Raw genomic sequence first — 13779 nt, forward strand, 5'->3', positions numbered from 1 at the left:
GCACATACTAGATGCTCCATAAATTGGTGACTGAAAGGACAAACAAACCAGTGCTTAATGGGAAATTTCTATTGTGCCTATATTCAGCTAGCTTATGTTACTGCTTCAAAGTTCAGGATAAGCTGAGACACTCAAACTTCTTCTTTTTCTGAGAAAAAAAGAGTTTCGCTCTTTCATCCAGGCTGGAGTGCAATGACGCAATCTCGGCCCCCTGCAACCTCCGCCCCCCCAGGTTCAAGTGATTCTCCTGCCTCAGCCTCTCAAATAGATGGGATCATATGCCCGGCTAATTTTTATATTTTCTGTACAGATGAGATTTTGCTATTTTGGCCAGGCTGGTCTTGAACTCCTGACCTCAGATGATCCACTTTCCTCAGCCTCCCAAAGTGCTAGAATTACAGGCGTGAGCCACCGCACCCAGTAGACACTCAAACTTCTATTAGCTTTACCTGGACTCTGTGTATTAACTCCCCTCCCCTCCCCCAATTTCAGGGAGAGTCAAAAAATTCCTCCTCCCAAGTTTTCAGGATGAAAATCTCACAGCCAATTAATAACAGACAAACCAAAGATTTTTCCCCTAAATGTCAGAGGGAGGTTTCTTGGCACAAACTTGGCAGTTGAGGTGGCAAGAGTTCCCCAATCTTCACTACCCCCTCAGTCCTCTGGTCTTAGAGGTTAGGATGGAAGCAAGGTGAGGTCCCTTGAGTTCCAGCGGCCCCATGAAGGCAGAGAAGGTGCTATATGACTCACGGCCAGCCTAGTTCCTACCAAGACAGGAGGAACTGGTGTTGGATGGAATCAGAAGTGGGAAACAGTGGGAGATGAGAAGGAAGTGGTTAAAAGGTGGTTCCTGGGACTTGGAACTAGGGTGGGGAAAATGATTCTTCCATCATCCCTAAGGGATGGGGATCCAGGGTTGGGATTGGGGGCTACCCCGTGCACTTCTTCCCTGGAAATGCTCTCACTGGGATGTGGTCAGATCATGACAACAGGTAACCTTTAGTCAGAGCTCCCCATCCACTGTGTTAAGCCTTACATGACAATCACCATGAAGATTTACATACACGTTATATCATAGTCTTCTCACAACATGGCTAAGAGGTAGGTACGTCATTGTTCCCATTTTGCAGATGAGGAAATCGAGGTTCAGAGAGGGCACTTGGCTTGCCCAAAGTCACACAGCAGGGAGTGGCAGAGGAAGTCAGGTTGGGTGACCCCAATAACTGCTCTCAGAGACTGGGCGATGACCGGCTTCCTTGCTTTTCTGGAATAATGTTTCTCTGCATTTCAGCTTCAGTGCAGTCAGAGAATGGGGATGGGTGGAGGAATGAGGCGAGAGGAGAGATGTTTAGAGGCGTGGAGGGTGGCAGAGGTTTGAGCAGTGCAGACAAGGGGAGAGTTCAGCCGACTGGGGAGGAAGAGGATGGACGACGGAGCCTCTGGGCATCTGGATCAGTTGGAGCGTATGACTTTATTGATCCAGGACATATATTTGCAGATCTGGGTGTAGACAGCTGGATGCTGGGCAGAGCCGCAGGGGTAAACACCCCATGAGAGGATGCCTTGGAGGGTCTCATCACAGACCAGGGGGCCTCCTGAGTCACTCTGGGGGTGGCAGGAAGGAGAGATCAAATAAATGTGCCAACATGAGAACTGTCACTTTGGGATCTGGGGCAAAAGTGATCCCAGAAGGATCACTGGTGAACTCCTACTTATCCTTTAAACCCCTACACAAATGTCCCCTCATTGAGAAGCCTTTTCTGACTCCTTCAGGCACAGCCTGTGGACTTGAAGGTGGGGAAGGAAGGGGTTGGGTTGGGATAAAGACAAGGTTGGGATGGGGTAGGAATTAGGTATGAGGCTGGAGGGTGAGAAGGGAGGTTGACTTCAGGTTATGGGGGGTTGACTGGGGGACGGGAATGAAGATGCAGTGAGACTGGGGTTAGGATTGTAGTTCATGGAAGGTGAGGGATGGAGACGGGCTTGGAAATGGGGATGGGGTGGGGTTAGGATGGAAATGGGATTGAGGATAGGGATGAGGAGGGGGTTAGGACTGGGAAGGAGTTGGGATCAAGGATGGGTTTGGGAATGGAGTTGGGGAGCGGGGACAGGGTCTGCTCTTTTCCCATAACCTCCCTGTCTTCCCCTCCCAGGAGTCAGAGACTCTCCTTGTTCAGACCCTACCTGGCAAGGGTCCTGGCCCCGGTCCAGTCCGGCACATATCATATTGTTGGTGACCACGCCAGGGTAGAAGACCTCACACTCTTTAGGGCTCAGGATAGTGACGCTGGAGCAGGTCAGGCCCTTGTTGTACTTCACTAAAGGGAGAATATGCCAGTAATCCCTGGGTCCAGCCCCCAATCCTTGGGGAGCCAGGAATCCAGATACAAGACTGTTTCTATCCCAGGCCCCAGCTCCTCCTCCTTCAGACTCAAGAATCCTGGCCCCAGCCCCTCCCCACTTAGACCCAGGAGTCCAGGTCCCCAGCCCCTCCTTCCTTCAGACCCACAGACCCAGGCATCCAGGACCCCAGTCCCTCCTCCCTCAGACCCAGGAGTCCAGTCCCCAGCCCGTCCTTCCTCAGATCCAGGGGTTCAGGCCCCCAGCCCCCTCCTCCTGAGATTCCAGCCTCAGGGCCCCAGCTCTTGCCTCTCCGGGCGGCCGTGGTGCCCCAGCCAGCGACCTGGCACTGGTCTCCAGGCTGGGCACAGTGGTAGGGAAGCTGCAGGGCCCGGACGCGGGGCCCCGGCACTACGGGCCTGGCCAGCTTCAGCAACATGAGGTCATGCTCATCTGTTCGCCTTGGCAGGATGGGGCCTGAGCCCTGGTGGTACTTGGGATGGACAACAGAGCGAGTGGTCCGGCGGAGCTGCTCGCCCTGAAGAAGCAGCAGGTGGTCATCCCCGACTCGAGCCCACAGTGGCCTGGGGGGAGGAAGAGGCATGTGAAGGCAAACCTTTCATAGGGACTGGGAAAGCGGGCGTGGGCAGTGGGGTGAGGGCAGATACTGGGGCCCGGAGATAGGAGGGGTCTGAGGGAAGAGGGTCTTGGGGGAGAATCGGACCTCAGTGGACGTGGGGAGGAGAAATCAGGTATTTGAGCTTCAAGGATCTGCAGGAATTGAGGGGGCTGGGGGCCTGGACACCTAGGTAAGCCTTCGACATTTTCTTTTATTTGTTGAGACAGAGTTTTGCTCTTGTCACCCAGGCTAGAATGCAATGGCTTGATCTCGGCTCACTGCAACCTCCGCCTCTCAGGTTCAAGCGATTCTCCTGCCTCAGCCTCCTGAGTATCTGGGATTACAGGCGCCCGCCACCACGCCCAGCTATTTTTTGTTTGTTTGTTTTCTGTATTTTTCGTTGAGACGGGGTTTCACCATGTTGGCCAGGCTGGTCTTGAACTCCTAACCTCAGGTGATCCACCCGCCTCGGCCTCCCAAAGTGCTGGGATTACAGGCGTGAGTCAGGGAGCCCGGACCTACTCCACATTTTCTCTGTGATAATACCCAGCCCTTCCTCCTTCAGTGGGGACTCACGAAGTGAACCTTTTCCTTTAGTTCTAAATTCCTGACCACACTGGACCCTGGCTTCTGTCTGTTGCAGGCAACCACTTCCTCCTAAAGCTCAAGGAGAATCAGCGGGACAAGAGTGACGGGCCCAGAAATGAGGAGAAGGACCACACCGCCCCCTGGCGGCCACAGCTCAAGCCCTGTCTCTCCTCCTGCTGGAAGGACACCAGGGACCGCACCTCCAGCTGTGGGAGTTCCGAGAGCCCCGGCCCTGCCCGCTCCTCCCTGGAGGCCGCCTCCACAGCCCCCCCGTGGCGTCCTCGGGGATGAATCTCCTCCTACTTGTTCCCGCAGTGCGCGGCCGTCAGCACCCAACTCTGGTCCACCAGGACACCCGCGCAGTGGAATGAGAGGCCGTTGAAGAGCGAGACCTGCCAGGGCTGCGAGCCTCGCGCGCACGGGGCGCCGTAGGCTGCGGGGTCCAAGCGCGTGTCGTTTTGGGGAAGCAGCACCGCCTCCGCGGCTGGAGAAAGAAAGGAGATGGGATCAGAGCACGGAGGGCAAGGGCTGGGTTTGGGGTCGGAGCTGGGCTGTGGGACTGGACTGCGTTCGGGGAAGGGGGACGCAGCCAGAACGGGAGGGTGGTAGGGAAATATTGGGGGTTTCGCGTGCACCGAAGGGAATGGGAGGAGAAGAAGTGCGTGAAAGTGGAAGGAAGCTGGGATAGGGTAGCGTGGAGTAGGGTGGGTCTGGAGGGCAGGGAATGAACACAGCGTGCCTAGAGAGCTGGCTAGAACGCCGCAGGTTCTAGATAGAGGGGCGGGGATTGAACGCGGCGGGGAGGTAAGGGAGAGGGGATAGAACTCGGGGAGCAGGGAGGAGAAGGGATGGGAATAACAAAACGGGATTGAAAACCGGGAGAGGGGCGGGGCGCAGTGGTTTACGCCTATAACACCAGCACTTTGGGAAGTCGAGGCAGTTGGACCGCTTGAGCCCGGGAGTTCAAGACCAGCCTGGGCAACACAGTGAGACCCAGTCTCTACACACACACACACACACACACACACACACACACACACGCGTCAGTCGCGGACGCATGCCCCTGTAGTCACAGCTACCCGGGAGGCTGAGGTGGGAGAATCGCTTGAACCCAGGAGGTGGAGGTTGCAATGAGCCGAGATTGGGCCACTGCACTCCAATCTGGGCGACAGAGTGAGACCCTGTCTCAAAAAAAAAAAAAAAAAAAAAAAAAAAAAAAAAGCCGGGTGTGGTGGTGCATGCCTGTGGTACCAGCTACTTGGGAGGCTGAGCATGCTTGAGCCCAAGAGGTCGAGGCTGCAGTGAACTCTGGTTGGGCCACTGTACTGCAGCCGTGGAAACAGAGCACGCCTGTCCAAAAAAAAAAAAAAAAAAAAAAAAAAAAGAGAGAGAAAGAAAGGAGAGATAAAGAAAGAAAAAAGAAAGAAGAGAAAGAAGAGAAAGTAAAACAAGGAAGAAGAAAGAAAAGGAAGGGAAGAACGAACGAACGAAAGAAAGAGAAAAAAGAAAGAAAAGAAAAGAAAAAAGAAGGAAAAAAGGGAGGGGAGAGGGCAAAAAAGCGGTAAGGCAAGACTCAGGATAAAACACGGTTGTGCAAAATGGGGCGGGGCCGGGATGGGGCGGTGTAAGAGGAGGAGAAAGAACTCGGCGAAAAGTCCACGGAAGAGCGAGAATCCGGGTGGCAGAAATCGGACGGGGCCTAAGTGGGGCGGGACAGCCAGGGGCCAAGCCAGAAGGGCCCAGCTGACTTGGGGGCGGGCCCTGTTCTGGAGCGCTGGGTGGGTGCTGCGGTCCCGGGGGAGGAGAGGTGCGCGGGGCTTGGTGACAGGAGCACACTCTCCTCCCGCCCGCGCCTCCACCCGCGCCTCTCGCGGCCCTCTGTCCCCCGCCTCACCCCAGAGTTGCGCCATCAGCAGCGGCAGCAGCTTCGCCAGAGCCCGGGCGCCAGAGGCGGCGGAGAGGTGGAGGTGCGGGGGTCTCATGGCCAGGATCTGCTAGGGTGTGTGTTGGGGGGTGGGGGCGGGTTAAAATAGATGCTCCGTTGGAGACCCCCACCTCGCCGTGCTCATTCGCCCAGCCTGCGCCACCCCAGCCCGCGAGCACCCTTTTGACCTGCAGCCGATAACCCCAGGGGCGGACAGATGGGAGATTCGGGCTGGAACAGCGGTAATGAGCGCAATTACCCTAATGACGCCCCTCGCAGCATCTCCTCGTCCTCCCTGTGCTGGAGGGGAGCGCTCTCCGCGCCCCTGTTGCAGCCACGCCGCGCCCGGGGTTTCCCCCTCCTTCTCGCGAGGGGTGGGGATCCAAGGCTCGTAGCCAGTGGGAGCCTCTTTCTCAACCTTACAGCGGGGGGACTTCCGCGTCCCACAGGTGGAGAAACCGAGGCTCCAAGCAGGCTGCTGCCTGTGGCCCGGGGGTCCCCACCCATCCTCTCGCAATCCACCCCAACCCGGGTGAGGTGCAACTAGCTTTACCTGGGAGTCGCCGATAGGAAGGAGGGAGGGGACCCAGACGTGCCTCTGCCCTGCCTGTGGTCCGCCGCTGGTATCCTCTGCCCAGGGACCCCTGGCCGGACCTTCCCTTTTAACCCTGAGGAGTCCGGAAGCTTCTCCGCCCTCCCCTACCCCCACCCCCGGGCTCCCTCCCTCCCTTTCCCTCTGTCTAATTATACCGTGGGTGAGGCTGGCACTCCTGGGTCCCAGATTCCTGCTCTGGGAGGGGCCCTGGAATACAGGCTTCTCCCAGTGCCCGAAACACCCCCTTTTCATCCCTTTTGGAACTGGCTTCCGTGGGGATTCCCCGGATCCGGGTTCCAAGAAGGCTTCCCAGGTGCAGGGAGAGGGTTCATGTCCCCAGGAAGGCTGGGGGTGGCGGGATGAGACGCCACTGCGAAAGAGGAAATCAACGGGAAGTGCATACCTAGAGTGACAATGTGAGAAGCCAGACTGTGGAAGAGGAAGGAGGAAGGCCTAGAGATAAAGCAGGTTGAGTAGGAGGGACAGAGGCTGGCTTGGAAAGGGAGATTGTAACAAACCAAGGCTAAAGGAGCCAGAGGGGGGGGGGAGGGAGGGAGGCGCCCAGGCTAAGAAAAACAGAAACAAGGAAAGAGGGAAACCCACGCCCTCCCTGTGGCCGTGAGCTCTGTGTGTGTCCCAGTGACTAGCCCGTGTGTGTGTTGAGGGGCTGTGGCTTTGCCTCATACCCGTGTGTGGACATCTCGCATCCTCTCTGCCATCTGTGTGCCACCAGGTGCCACACAGGCCCCTGAATCACAGGAGGTTAAAGCTGCGAGGGGCATCAGCATCACCTCAGCCAACTCTCTCATCTCAGGTGAGGAGTGAGAGGCTCAGAGAGGGCAGACTCACACGAGGTCACACACAAGTCCACTTAACAACCAGAAGGCCCTGGTTCCACTCTAGGCTCCTACTGCTCATGCCACCTACCTCTCCTGTGAGGTGAGCCGACCGTCCCAAAAGATCCTGAGTTGGCCAGGCGCAGTGGCTCATGCCTATAATCCCAGTGCTTTGGGAGGCCGAGGCGGGCTGATCATGAGGTCAGGAGTTCAAGACCAACCTGGCCAACATAGTGAAACCCCATCTCTACTAAAAATACACAAAAATTAGCTGGGGATGTTGGCGCGGGCCTGCAGTCCCAGCTTCTAGGGAGGCTGAGGCAGGAGCATCGCTTGAACCTGGAAAGCAGAAGTTGTAGTGAGCTGAGATCGTGCCTCTGCACTCCAGCCTGCATGACAGAGGAGGACTCTGTCTCAAAGAAAAAAAAAGATCTTGAGCTCTGGATTCTCTCTGTGGGACATCCTCTTCAGAGGCCATCTAACTCAGTGTTGCCCAGCTGAACTTTCTGCAGTGATGTTTTATATGCACTAGCTAATCCAGACACCACCAGCCATGTGTGAAAATATCAGCCTTGGAAATACCACAAGTGAGACAGAGGAATTACATTTCTGGCTTTATGTAATTTTAATTGGAAGAGCCATGTGCGGTTAGTGGCTACCATATTGGCCAGCAGAGGTCTCCACTACCTAATTACCTATCATGGAAGTTGGAGAAAAACAATGATAAACTCCTTTGGTTAGGTCTTAGAATGTGCAAGCTGACTGACTTTACTTACTGTGTTATACTTTTGCATGCACAGTTATACAGGAAAGGAAACAAATAGAGCCTTACTCCAGCCTTACTACCAGCCTTACACTTGGTAGTTAAGAGATCACCTCAGGTCGGGCGCGGTGGCTCACGCCTGTAATCCCAGCACTTTGGGAGGCTGAGACGGGTGGACCACGAGGTCAGGAGATCGAGACCATCCTGGCTAACACGGTGAAACCCCGTCTCTACTAAAAATACAAAAACTTAGCCGGGCGTGGTGGCGGGCGCCTGTAGTCCCAGCTACTCAGGAGGCTGAGGCAGGAGAATGGCATGAACCCGGGAGGCAGAGCTTGCAGTAAGTCGAGATGGCGCCACTACACTCCAGCCTGAGCGACGACAGAGGGAGACTCCATCTCAAAAAAAAAAAAGAAAAGATATCACCTTGCTTTCTTCATCTATAAAATAGGTATGAAAACAGTACCGATCTCATAGGGTTTTGTGAGGATTAAGTTAGTTGATACATTTAAAAGTGCTTGGAGGCCAGGCACAGCGACTCATGCCTGTAATCCCAGCACTTTCAGAGGCTGAGGAGGACAGATTCCTTGAGCCCGGGAGTTTGAGACTAGCCGGGGCAGCATACTGAGACCTCTGTCTACGAAAAATAAAAAAATTAGCTGGACTTCATGGCATGTGCCTGTAGTCCCAGCTACTCTGGAGACTGAGGCTGGACAATCACTTCAGCCCAGGAAACTGAGATTGCCATGAGCTGTGATTGTTACTGTACTCCAGCCTGGGCAACAGAGCAAGACTGTCTCATAAATAGATTAATTAATTTAATTTAATTAATAAAAGCTGGGCGGGCACGGTGGCTCACGTCTGTAATCCCAGGAGTTTGGGAGGCCAAGGCGGGCAGATCACCTGAGGTCAGGAGTTCAAGACCAGCCTGGCCAACATGGCGAAGCCCCATCTCTACTTAAAATACAAAACTTAGCCGGATGTGGTGGTAGGCACCTGTAATCCCAGCTACTCAGAAGGCTGAGGCAGGAGAATTGCTTGAACCCAGGAGGTGGAGGTTGCAGTGAGCAGAGAGAGCGCCACCGTACTCCAACCTGGGTGACAGAGTGAGACTCTGTCTTAAGATAAAATAAAATAAAATAAAATAAAATAAAAGCCAGTGGATCAGGGTCTAGCACATAGTAAGCACTCAGTAGATTCACTCATTTAGCAAATGTTTATTGAAACCTTGATATATGGCCAGGAGCTGTCTTTGGGGTTGGGGATACAACAGAGAACAAACCAGATGTTATCATTCCCAGAGTCACAATAGTTCAAGGCAGAATTTGAATCCAGGTCTCACTGATTTCAAACCCCAGGTTGATTATTAAGTGACAGTATCTCCTGTAGTCCAGGAGGCCCAAAGAATGTTCGTAAAGGGTCTTGGCTTAGGGTTTCTTATTAACAGAGTGAACAGGAACCAATCACCAAGTGGAAATGGAGGGTATTGGGCTGTGGTGTGTGGGTCCAGTCTAATTGTTCTTCATCGTCTCCTGGATCCAGTCCACGTATTTGCAGACTTTTGTGTAGACACCAGGCTTTCGGGTGATCGCACACGGATCCTGGCCCCAGGAAATAATGCCTTGAAGAGAGTGGTTACAGACCAGAGGGCCCCCGGAGTCACCCTGGGCACGGGGAGAGAGAACATTGGTGAGAGAAAGCGTTGAGCACGGTGTTCGCCAGGGAGGAGGTGGGGACGGTGCTTAGGAGTGGGGCCGAGACTGAGGATGGAGAGGCACCGGGAATGGTGATAGGTTTGGCGATAAGGCTGGGATTATGGGTGGGATAAAGGATGGGGTTAGGCTCAAAAACGAGTTTGGGGAAAGCTGGAGCTGGAAACGGGGATGGAGCTGAAGTTTGTGCTGAGATCAGAAATGGGAACAGGGGAAGAGATGGATTGGGAGTTGCAGGGGGAGGCGGGTTGAGGTTGGGGATGAAATTGTGAATGTCGGTAAGGATGTCATTGAAGCTGGGGATGGGATGGGGGTGTGGTTGGAGACCCAGGCCCTGCCCGCTGACCTGGCAGGAGTCCTTGCCCCCTTCCTGAACGCTGGCGCACACCATGGTGTCTGTGATGTTGCTGGGGTAGGCGTTCTCACACTTCTGGTGCTCAATGATGGTGATGTTGGCGCATCGCAAGCTGTGAGGCAGGCGTACTGTGGAAACAGCAGGAGGGGCTGTGGGAATGAGCCCCCTGCCACCGCCCCTAATGCAGTGCTTGCTGTGACCCAGCCCCTGGGTGAATCCCTGTCCTTAGACCCAGCCAACTCACCTCTCTTCTTGTAACAATAGCAACAGCAGTGCTATCCAGCATTTTTTTTTTTTTTTAAAACAGAGTCTTGCTCTGTCTCCCAGGCTGGAGTGCAGTGGCGTGATCTTGGCTCACTGCAACCTCCGTCTCCCGGGTTTAAGCGATTCTCCTGCCTCAGCCTCCTGATTAGCTGGGGTTACAGGCGCGCACAACCACACCCAGCTAATTTTTGTATTTTTAGTAGAGACGGGATTTCACCATGTTGGCCAGGCTGGTATCAAAGTCCCGACCTCAGGTGATCTGCCCACCTGGGCCTCCCAAAGTGCTGGGATTACAGGCGTCAGCCACTGTGCCCAACCTGCTATCCAATAAATGATTTATGCCAGTTGCTTGATATACATTATCTCTAATCCAGTCCTGACAGGTGAGTATAATTATTCTCATTTTATAGAGAAGAAAATCAAGATTCAGAGAGGTGAAGCCGCTTGTCTAAGGTCCTGCAACCAGGAGATTATGGACGTATGATTGCATATCCCGTCTGTCTGATTCCAAGGCCCCAACTTCGGTACCCACCCTCCCCTGTCCTGACGTTTTCCACTCATCCTCTCAACTTATACCACCTTCGTCACTGCGAACCGCATCTCTGATCCCCCGAACCCTTCCACAATCATGACCACACCCTCCCCACCACCCCTTGCTGGGTTCCCCTCTGGAGCTCCTACACTGGGGGCTGGACGTGCTGCCCCAGCCGGAAATGAGGCAGCTGGTGCCAGCGGTGACGCAGCGTGAGGAGAGGGTGAGAGGTCGCACAGCCCAGGTGATGAAGGCTGGCGACGCCATCTTCACCAGCATGATGTCATTGCGGTGGTCTTTGTTGGGGAGGCTGTTGTTGAAGCCGGGGTGGGGGAAGGACTCAGTGGCTGTCCGGGTCTGCTCACAGCCATCCTGCTTCTGGAGGTTGTGCTCCCCCAGGTGAACTATGTAGCGGCTGAGGTGGGAGAGACGGTAGTTGGAGGAGGAAAGGTCGGGGGAGACATGGTTGGGAGAGGTGAGTGACACCTTTGAGAGTGAAGAAACATCACTCTGCTTCCAACCTCTTCCACGTCTCCCACCGAAGCCCCCTTCCCAGCCATAGCCCCATCCCAACCCCATTCATCCCCCCACCTTCAATCCCAACGCAAGCCCGTCAACCTTGCTGACACTACCCGTCCCCATTTCTAATCCCCTTTCCCGCATCCCTATCCCCGAGCTTCGCTCCATCCATCTCCCCATTCCCAGCCCCCTCCCGGCCCCGCCCCAGCCCCCGCACCCACGGCTTGCGGCAGTGGGCTGCTGTCAGGAGCCAGCTGGGGGCAATGAGGGTCGCCCCACAGAGCAACCGCGTCTTCTCGAACAGGGCTGCCTGCCAGGGCTGGGAGTGAGGCTTGCACTCGAACCCCTTGATGATCCTGGTCTCTCCCCCTACGAGCCCTGGAGGGAGTGAGAGCAAAAGGAGGGGCTCAGGAAGGAGAAGTGGTAGACCAGGAGGGCTCCCAGAAATGGGGGTGGGGAGGAGAGAAAGAGGGTGGGTGGTCTGGGCCCTGGTCTGGTGTCCCTCTGGGTTGCGCTGGATGCTGGGACCAGGCATTAAAGGATGAAAATACTTCCATAGGGTCGGGTGCAAACGCCTGTAATCCCAGCACTTTGGGAGGCTAAGGTGGGAGGATTGCTTGAGCCCAGGAGTTCAAGACCAACCTAGGCAAACATAGTGAGACCCCCCCCCCCGCCTCCATCTCTACAAAAAATCAAACAATTAGCCTGGCTTGGTGGCAGTTTCCTGTGGTCCCTGCTACCGGGGAGGCTGAGATGGCTTAAGGATCACTTAAGCCGGGGAAGTCAAGACTGCAGTGAGCCATGATGGCACCACGGCACTCCAGCCTGGACAATAGAGCGAGACCTTGTCTCTGGGGAAAAAAAAAGGAAATACTTCCATACTGGTTGGTTGGTAGCCCCTGTCCTGTGCGCTTTGACTGACCGCTCCCCCAACTCCAGCTTCCCTGGCCCCTTCCCGGGACCCTTTAGGACCCCCTTGACCTCTCCTCCTTTGGCATTTAAAGGGATTATCTGGAAGGGCATCCAGGCCCTCGTGACGGCTGCTCCCAGGTCGGATGCCTTATGGGTTGTTCTGTAATTTGGAATCAGCCCTGTCACTGTCTGGACACAGAGGGTTAGGGGATCCCAGAGATGCGAGAGGGAGGCTCCTGCCCTGCCCCCATCCCCTGCCGTACCTGTCGCCAGAGCAAGCATGATTAACTGCAGAATCCTCATGGCCTGGAGGGGGGAGGGGCGGGCCCCAGGTTCCTCTGGGAACAAGGAGGGACATGGGGCCGCATCACTTTACAGGGAAGTCAGGGGCTGGCTCATGCCCTCTCCTCTCTCCCTCACCTGCTCCTGCTCCCCACTTGAGAGAAACAAGGTTGGGAAAATCCCCTGTTTCTCACAGCACTCGGATCTCCAAACACTTAAAATATATCTTAGGTGTCGAGGGTGGCCTTGGAGAGGGCCTGGTCACAGCTAGAAGCTTCCGAGATACCAAGAACCATATGGAAGTTGTTGGGAGGGGCTTTGACCGGCAAGTCATGGGCTGGCCCCGTTCAAGTCAGCCATGGGACCTCCTCGGCACATGTCAGAGGATGTTTTCCTTCTTGCCTTGAGAGCTGGCCAGGCCCCAGCAGCTTGGAGTGGAAGGACAAGGGGAACCAGACCCCGTTCCGTAGCCACCCCTTTTTCATTGTCTTCACAGCAGAGCGATATGGAGCCTTTGAGGTCTGCTGGGGGGGAGTGGGGGCTCAGCCCCAGAAAATGTCTGGGCCCCCCATCAGCCAGCTCGCTGAACCCCTGCCTGCCAAACCCCTGCCCTTTTGAAGGACAGCCAAGCAGAGTTGGGCGGGGCTGGTCAAGGGGAGGGCCAGTGCCCTCAGCTGCCCTGGCCAGCGGGGGTGGGAGCAGAGGGCCGGCTCACCAGCTGAAGCCATGGAGATCAGAGGTAACTGAGGCTGGGGACAGCCATTGGAGGTGAGAGGTGCAGAGAGAGGCCACGAACCCCCACCCAAGCAGAGAAGGACAGAGCAGAGGGAGAAATGGGTGCCCGAGCGGGACAGGTGTCCTTGGGGAGGGCTGACGCCTGGACATGGACGGGGAGGGACGGCTTCCCTTTCCTCCTGGACTCACGGGCTCTGGGGCTGGGGCTCTGGGGGCCCAGTGGCGGCGGAGGCAGCAGCGGCGGCTACAGCAGGTAGGCTGGGTTGGAGCGCCAGGTGCCAGGCACCAGGCAGGCGGGCAGGCAGGGGGACGGCCCCGGGCGGGCCCAGGATGACTGGCCTCCACGCCCTGCCTTAATGCCCCAGGGCGGGGTGTGGGGGGCCCTCCCCGTAGACCTCCGAGGCACTGGCTGCCTGCCTCTCCAAGAGGCCTCTTCTCCCTGCGTCTCAGTCTCCCTCTGTCTGTCTGTCTGTCTGTCTGCAGCCTTCCTTTCCCTCCCGAGTCTCTGAATCTGTGTCTTGCTCTCTGTGTCATTCTCTGTCACTCAATAATTCTGACTTTGTGTGATTTTTCTCTTTCTGTCCCTACGTGTCTGTCTGCCTTTGTCTGTCCTCATCCCCGTCTCCATCTCCAGTCTTCTCTCTCCATCTGGCTCTGTGTGGCCCTTTCTCTAATTCCTTCTATCTTTGTGTCTCAGTCTCTTTTTCTACCTCAGTCAGTCTCTCTGACTGCATCTCTGGCAATTTGTCTCGAAATCCCTCTCCTTCCGTCTAACCTCCGTCTCTCTTTTTCCTCCTGTCCCA

General features: G+C 55.6%; 3 protein-coding genes across 3 annotated transcripts in view; all 3 read right to left on the reverse strand.

Annotated features, from left to right (window-relative positions):
* The window catches only part of KLK6 (kallikrein related peptidase 6), a 90401-nt gene that overhangs the window by 54876 nt on the left and 21746 nt on the right, over positions 1 to 13779 (reverse strand). The gene's annotated exons all lie outside the window — the stretch shown is intronic.
* On the reverse strand, positions 976 to 6176 carry KLK10 (kallikrein related peptidase 10). The gene is made up of 6 exons (XM_050771653.1): positions 6025 to 6176; positions 5442 to 5541; positions 3851 to 4031; positions 2650 to 2924; positions 2185 to 2318; positions 976 to 1605 (listed from the first exon to the last, which is right to left on the reverse strand). The coding sequence occupies exons 2-6, from the start codon at positions 5527 to 5529 to the stop codon at positions 1453 to 1455; spliced, it is 831 nt and encodes a 276-aa protein (XP_050627610.1). The 5' UTR covers positions 5530 to 5541; positions 6025 to 6176; the 3' UTR covers positions 976 to 1452.
* Positions 8868 to 12969, reverse strand: KLK11 (kallikrein related peptidase 11). Its single transcript, XM_050768348.1, has 6 exons — positions 12957 to 12969; positions 12223 to 12297; positions 11265 to 11425; positions 10678 to 11014; positions 9724 to 9860; positions 8868 to 9329 (listed from the first exon to the last, which is right to left on the reverse strand). Exons 1-6 carry the CDS (start codon positions 12967 to 12969, stop codon positions 9177 to 9179), a joined length of 876 nt encoding a protein of 291 aa, XP_050624305.1. The 3' UTR covers positions 8868 to 9176.

The sequence above is a fragment of the Macaca thibetana genome, chromosome 19 (assembly GCF_024542745.1).
Source record: "Macaca thibetana thibetana isolate TM-01 chromosome 19, ASM2454274v1, whole genome shotgun sequence".
Taxonomy (NCBI): domain Eukaryota; kingdom Metazoa; phylum Chordata; class Mammalia; order Primates; family Cercopithecidae; genus Macaca; species Macaca thibetana.

Excerpts from the sequence above, each read along its gene's own strand:
- KLK10 (XM_050771653.1), bottom strand. The coding sequence starts at position 5,529 with ATGAGACCCCCGCACCTCCACCTCTCCGCCGCCTCTGGCGCCCGGGCT. Across the intron at positions 4,032-5,441 it reads GCTGATGGCGCAACTCTGGG|CCGCGGAGGCGGTGCTGCTT; the intron begins GTGAGGCGGGGG and ends TTCTTTCTCCAG. Across the intron at positions 1,606-2,184 it reads GGGGCCAGGACCCTTGCCAG|AGTGACTCAGGAGGCCCCCT; the intron begins GTAGGGTCTGAA and ends TGCCACCCCCAG.
- KLK11 (XM_050768348.1), bottom strand. Across the intron at positions 11,015-11,264 it reads CCCACTGCCGCAAGCCGTGG|GTGTCACTCACCTCTCCCAA; the intron begins GTGCGGGGGCTG and ends TCACTCTCAAAG. Across the intron at positions 9,861-10,677 it reads CAGCACGTCCAGCCCCCAGT|TACGCCTGCCTCACAGCTTG; the intron begins GTAGGAGCTCCA and ends CTGTTTCCACAG.